General features: G+C 37.4%; 1 protein-coding gene across 1 annotated transcript; it reads left to right on the forward strand.

Annotated features, from left to right (window-relative positions):
* The first annotated feature begins 2,317 nt into the window (after nucleotides 1-2,317).
* On the forward strand, nucleotides 2,318-3,652 carry LOC126839318 (facilitated trehalose transporter Tret1-like). Its single transcript, XM_050574583.1, has one exon. It carries the CDS (start codon nucleotides 2,327-2,329, stop codon nucleotides 3,650-3,652), a length of 1,326 nt encoding a protein of 441 aa, XP_050430540.1. The 5' UTR covers nucleotides 2,318-2,326.
* Nucleotides 3,653-6,848: the final 3,196 nt, after the last annotated feature.

A 6,848-nucleotide genomic window follows, 5' to 3' on the forward strand; every position in this document is an offset into this window, starting at 1 on the left:
TTATTATGTGTAGCCGATTTCTACGCGGTATATATGGATATAAGCCCAAAGTATAGACTTATGAATCTACCGTCGTCGGTTCGTAGTCGTATCTTTTTATTGTTATGAAATTTTTATGCCCGGAGAATCTAATCCGGAGATTGGAAACGATGCAACGATTCTCTTTTACGATTCCGTGGATCGTAAAAATTCATAAGCTCTCCCTTTCACGCCCCTCTCGCACCGTCTTTCACATTCCATTTTCTTCGGTTTTTTTTTTCTTCTTGTATTTATGACGTTAAACGATAATGTTTTATGAAACTCGTCGCCGTCTTCCGCTCGCGTTCGTTTCGGACGAAACTATTGGGTTTTCCAAGTGGACGCTACCGGAGGTGCACGAGGTTCTTATCAAATATTAAGAAGCTCAAGTACACACGCAAACCGGAACTAGAATTCACATCGGTATGCGTATCCGCGTACGACCGGCGTATTATAAAACCAATAGTTTACAACATCCTAATGTGAGCCCTTGAAATATAATACCAAACTGACAGTAAAACCAACGCTTTTACCATATGACTCGGCAGCATTGCGCACTTTATTAGCGAGCGCGCCATTCGACTAGACCGCCTTTGTGCGCAAAACTCGTTAATACCAAAAATACAAAACCACACTGCTTTTGAATAGCAAATTTTCAATTTGCAGCATTAATAATAATGTCTGATAACGTTTCTTTAATTAATTTATCTCCCTCATTTCCTTTAGAGCTATGTTCATAGCAGCCATTTTTCTATCATCATATCGAAAGTTAAGAATGTCTTCTAGAGCGATGTCTTTCTCTCGCCGCTTCTACGTCTGATCGTTCTATTAGGTGCTTCAAAAATGGATCGAGCTTTCCAGGAACAATTTATACAAAAGGAGGGCCTATTAAGGACCAATGGATAAAACTGAATTGATGATCCGCCAAATACCTCAATGCATGAATACCCGTAAACTATATTTAGTGGAGATAAGAAACTATGGTTCCCTTTAGTTTCGTCTGCTTGTGCTATTTTTTTTTTAAATCGTATTCGGTCGCTAATTTATCCATTGCTGCGTTTATTTACAAAATTTCTACAATTAAAACCTTCAGTACGATACGAAACGGACATCTAACCGGTATATTAGAGTTATAAGCTCGAATGACCCAACGTTTTTAATCAGCGTCAATATGTTCGGTAGAATAAATTTAAACATTTTCCAGGTCAACGCTCGGTGTGAACTAGCGCAGTCTCTAGTGAATATTTTTGGTGTCCAGTTACTAGTTAACGGATAGAATAATCAATGTACGTTGGGCCTATTTTGTTTTGACAATTTTTCTACAATGTTTTTTTAGCGGTACTGTTACCAGTTGCTCGGGAAACGGTCCCACCTAAGTCTCAACAAAACCGTATTAATATCGTCAAACGGTACACACGGTATGCAAAAATGGCCATAGTCGTTGTTTCGTGTTGGTCAGATCACAGCGATACGGCGTCGACGACAACCCTAACAACACGTGTGGGATGACCTACAGGCGTGTCGTGTACGCCGTCACATTCGGTATAATAACGCAGACGAGTAATATATTTTGTTATTTAAGTCCTTCGGCGATAGCACTTGACGCCGTTTACCGTACTTAGAATGCACGCCCGTCGGCCATCTAAATCCACGAGGCACCAATAATAATTATTAACATTATTCCAAATGCTATTAACGTTTCAACGATTAGCCGGCCAAAGAAATTTACTACGTATATGTATAGATTCAATTAACATGACAGTATATATATATATATTTTAAATATTATTATCATCATTTAATAAGTTGATAAGTTGGTCGGATGCAACTTCTGCAGCGAACATTGGGAATATATTTAATTAACGACCACGGAACGAGTTCTAATCTGGTCGGCGCGGTGCAAACGTGAAAGTCAATTCCACAGTAAATTACTTATGTATATAAAATACCGATAATGCATATCCTATATATATATATATATATATATATGTTTAATATATGCTTAAATGCTTAATGTCCGATTTAATAGCGATAAATAATTATAATCTGTACACAAATACTTATGTCAAAAACTGACTGAAATAAATATCCCTAATACTTCTTTAGTCGAAAACATTAATAATTATAGACTAGGCGTTTCGTTATAAAGAAATATTATTTTTCCTTTGATCAAACAACGTAAAATACATAAATTATTTCCTGATTAACCCCAAAAACAAAATCGTTGTTTTTTATTTTCTAACTTTTATTAAAGCAATAACGGTGTATATTATATTATATTTTTTCAGTGTTGATTTCCGAATTCATAATGGGCTTGTGGGCCGGTTGGCCTTCTTGGGCATTAGTCAAGCGTGACGCTGGCAGCGACACGCCGGGCGAGTGGATTAGCCGGTCAGATCATTCGTGGGCCGTAGCGTCATTTGATTTGGCCAACATGTTGTCCGCCGCTCCGGTCGGCTGCATGGCCGATCATCTGGGCCGCAAAGGTAGTTTGCTGACGTTGGGCGGTTTGTTGGTATTTTCTTTCGGCGTACTCTACGTTCCTCTAGGACCCTACGCCGTGTTCACCGGTCGGTTTTTAGCCGGCGTTTGCAGGTCCGTCGTTTACGTTACGTTACCAGGTTACATCGCCGAGATAACGAGCAAGCACGTACGCGGCCGATTAACCGTGACGTTGTCCGCATTTGACGCGTTGGGCATGCTGGTTTCCATGTCGGTCGGTCCGCGAATCAGCTATGCGACGGCCAACGCGGCCAGTGTAGTGTTAAGCGCGATTTATTTACTGGCCATTGTGCGCGTGCCCGAGACGCCGTACTACTTGCTGTCCAAGAACCGCCCGGAGAAAGCCCGTAAAGCGTTGGCCTGGTACAGGGGAAGACAGGACGTGCATCACGAACTGGACCGGATGACCGCCAGCGTGTTGGAAGACATGAAGGAACCGGCCACGTACCATGAGCTTTTTGACGACAGCGGCAACAGGACGGCACTGTTTCTAGTGGTCGCTGCTTGTTTTGCACAACGAGCCGGCGGCATCAGTTGCATCGTTGCTTACTCGACCACTACTTTGCCGGAGAACAGCCTGGTACGACCGGAAAACGTGGCGGCCGTCGTCGCTGCCGTTCGTCTCATGTTCACATTGATCGCCGCTCCCATGATCGACAAGTTCGGCCGCCGACCGCTTTTGATCAATTCACACGCCGCACTGGCCGTCATTACACTGGTCTACGGATCTTACTTGTTCGCGGACGCTGATGGTCGTGACACCGGGTACAACTGGATACCGTCGGTTTGCGTGGTACTATTCTCGGTGGCGTATTCGATGGGGTCAGGCGTCGTGGTCGGAACGCTGATCGGTGAAATGTTTCCGGCTAACGTTAAGTCCAAAGCAGTAGCCGTAGTGGCCATCGTCTCATCGCTAGGCTCATTTTTCACTAACAAAATGTACTTGCCCGTGGCTGACTTGTTCGGCGTATATTACATGTACTTTCTGTTCACTGTGATTAACGCGGTATGGGCCACTTGTGCCTACATATTTCTGTTCGAAACCAAAAACATGACGCTTTCGGACATCCAAGATAGGCTGGACGAATTCAACAGCGACTCTAGCGAATCCACAGACAGGCCTAAACGTTAAACGCCTACAGTGATAGACAAAATGTAAACAATTGACTAAGCATACATTTATCACAGTTTATAACAGCTGTGACTATGCTATACTATCACTATGCGGCATCTACATTGTGATCATTTTTGGTTTTAAAATAATTATTATAATATATGTGATTTATAAATTACATTTCAGTTAACATCACTTAATTATTTAGATTGGTTCCAATTGCAATGTTTAGTAAATTATTCGTAATTTAGAAAATTAATAAAATAAATACGTTACCGTTTTAGTTTCAAAAGTTTATAGAGCTCTGCAATTAATCGAAAAATATAAAAATTTGAATATTGTGTGATATTCTAAAAAACATAAACTAAATGTCTCCCCCCCCCCAAAAAAAATAACTACAATATTTGAATTATTTTTATTTAAAAAAAAAAATAGTGTGGTACGCTAAATGGATCACCCCGTATTTTAGTTTAAGTGACCCCCTAAGGGACATCGCTGCCAACTTCAAGAAGGAAGTTACTAAATGCATTCGTTTCCAAGACGGGTTGTTAGTTTGTTACCAGTAAAGAATATTGCGACTTTTACATTGAATCTCAATAAAAATCTTAATAATGCAATATGTTAGTCAATTCAACGTTGGTTCAATAGAAAAGTTGGCTCTGCAATGTCTATTACCTCTATTTTAACCCGATAAATATGGCTGTTACATCAATTTATTTACTTATTTATTGACGTAATTACAGTTCTAAAGAAAATTATGTACACATTATAATAATAGATCATTTTCAAACTAAACCGTTGGATATATTTTCCGTTTTTTTTTTTTAATATTTTAATTCTACTGTTTATACTATAAACGCATTTTGTATTAAATGGTGTCGGTTTCAGTGTATCAGATAAAGGCGTAGTGAAATATAACACCAACGAATATTATCGACGAATAATGAGCGGATATTATTGTAGCGATAAACCAAAATAGCGTGTTCCATTGCTATGTGCACCAACAGTTTACAGTGTGTATAATAATATCTTGTACCTGATTTATCGACTACCCGAGCGTGTACTTCTAGAGCAAGTTCAGATATCTGTTAAGATTATCTTGGCCGTCGAACTCTTTAAACAAAAACTTGTTGGATTTTCAAGAACAGTATCTCGAGAAAAAACCTGTGCGCCTTATTAGCATACCTAGCAAGTAAGATCTATACCACGGAAAAACATTATATTGCCAAAAGCTACTCGGTTGAAATGCATATCGGACAAAACATGTAATGGCGACTGAATTTCTCTCGAAACTGTAAAATAATAAATGTTGATATTATGTTTTTTAGTATTTAGTGCACTAAGAACATAGAGTGTATAAAAATAAATGACAAAAGATAGTAATTGATTAAAAAAGTGTAATGTTTATTACAGAAAGTGGCGACAAAAAATTAATCTCTGCTATTTCAATATCCATAACTGAAAAATTATGTAAATTTACATTAATGTATTGCAAGCGAAAATTTTTACCATAAGCTGCTAAATATTCAGAAGATTTAAAATTACTCTAAAACACATGCGGTCGAATCAGTCAATTTACATTACTGATTACAGTGCAATAAATTCAGTAACTTGGAAGTTCAGACTCAACCATTCTGTACTGAGTTCTGTGTTTATATAATATTTTTTTGACGAGTACTTGATTATGTTTTACCGCGCAAGAAGACCAAAAGTCGGAAAAGGCGCTGTTCCAAAAAATCCAGATTTGTTTTGAAAGAGCTGTTGTTTTAACTTTTTTTTTGCCCGTATTACCATCAGCGTTGACTGCAGCTGGTGCCGTTCGTGTACCGCACAGTGACGTACCGACTGGGAAAAAAACATAAACAGATAGGTTTAACGATACGATTATGTGGACACGATATTTGCATAAAACCGAAATAATAAAAAAACGACGGGACAAGACAATGGTAAAGCCGCTTTGTATTCGGCGGCGGTAAACAAACGAGTTTTTGGAGACGTGTAAATCAAATACCGAAAGGTCGAAGACCGCCACGTATATATTATTTAACGTTATCCCAGCATAATAATATTATTATTTGGACGCCATCGCTAGAATTAATATAACAATTTATGTATATAACTCTCAATAATATATGTATTGTATAATATAATATTACCTCATAATTATTATATCGTGTCAAAGTGTAGATTGAATAGATTATCTTTAATTTTGTATAGATGACTAAAACTGTGCACTTCTTCGCTGAAATAGATTTGATCAGGTATGTTTCATAGACAAATAATAATTAGTATAATATGGTACCATAAAGGAAAATAATGGGAATTTAAGCGTTAACTGATTATTTTTTTTTTTTTGTTACTCACGGTTTCAGTATTAAAGCCTTGTCAATGAGTTGGACGAAATCGGTAAGTAGTCTATGAAATTTACTGAGTGTGATTTAAATTTATGTGCACCACCTAACGCGCCGGTGTTAAAGTTATTGCGGACAAACCTGACTTAACTACAAGTTTAACACGTCGTGCATTAGAAACCTCAGCGGGAGCCAAACGCTTCCAGTGTGTATAGCATTTACACGATCACCTCCTGCCTTGAAATACAATACATGTAGGTATACAGTATGGCCCAGAGTACGATTTTTGCCTTTATAGTAATTAAAGTAAATTATATTTTATGTTATTACTTATTAAAAGTATACAAATATACTGCCAATTTTAAAAACAGGTTTTTTTTTTTAAAGTACCTTAAATTGTTTTTATATAGTAAATTCTCACCAAACAGAATGGTTCAAATCAGTTTTAACTTCATCCAAACCAGAATACTTGAGAGTCGAGTACTGGTGCACGTATTCTGAGACATACTCTATATTAAAGAAAAGTAGTGTTTTTCTTGAAAAAAATTAGTTTGGTAGTATTCATATGATGACAGCCATCTAATGTTACCAAGAGATATGAGGCCACATTTTCAATATTTTATGTTACTGTTTTGTTCTTTTATTTTTATTAAAAAGCAAACTACAAGTTTTAACGAAAAAACTATTCATTTTAAACAAAAACATGGTGAAGACGGGATACATCATAATGATTTCAATCGTATCTGAATGAAGAAGTTTAAATAAGAAAATGTGGCGTTTGTTCAACTCGTGCAAACCTGTGTGTTTTTTCCGAACACGAGTAACTTGGTTTTCGTAAGTATGTTTGGAAAAGTTTAATATAA

The sequence above is a fragment of the Adelges cooleyi genome, unplaced genomic scaffold, assembly GCF_023614345.1.
Source record: "Adelges cooleyi isolate 19-005CV unplaced genomic scaffold, UGA_ACOO_1.1 ACOO_flye_CR_arks_rails_tigmint_CR_PRNA_30, whole genome shotgun sequence".
Taxonomy (NCBI): Eukaryota; Metazoa; Arthropoda; class Insecta; order Hemiptera; family Adelgidae; genus Adelges; species Adelges cooleyi.

What these genes read in the sequence shown, in the direction of transcription:
- LOC126839318 (XM_050574583.1), top strand. Translation starts at nt 2,327, where the DNA reads ATGGGCTTGTGGGCCGGTTGGCCTTCTTGGGCATTAGTCAAGCGTGAC.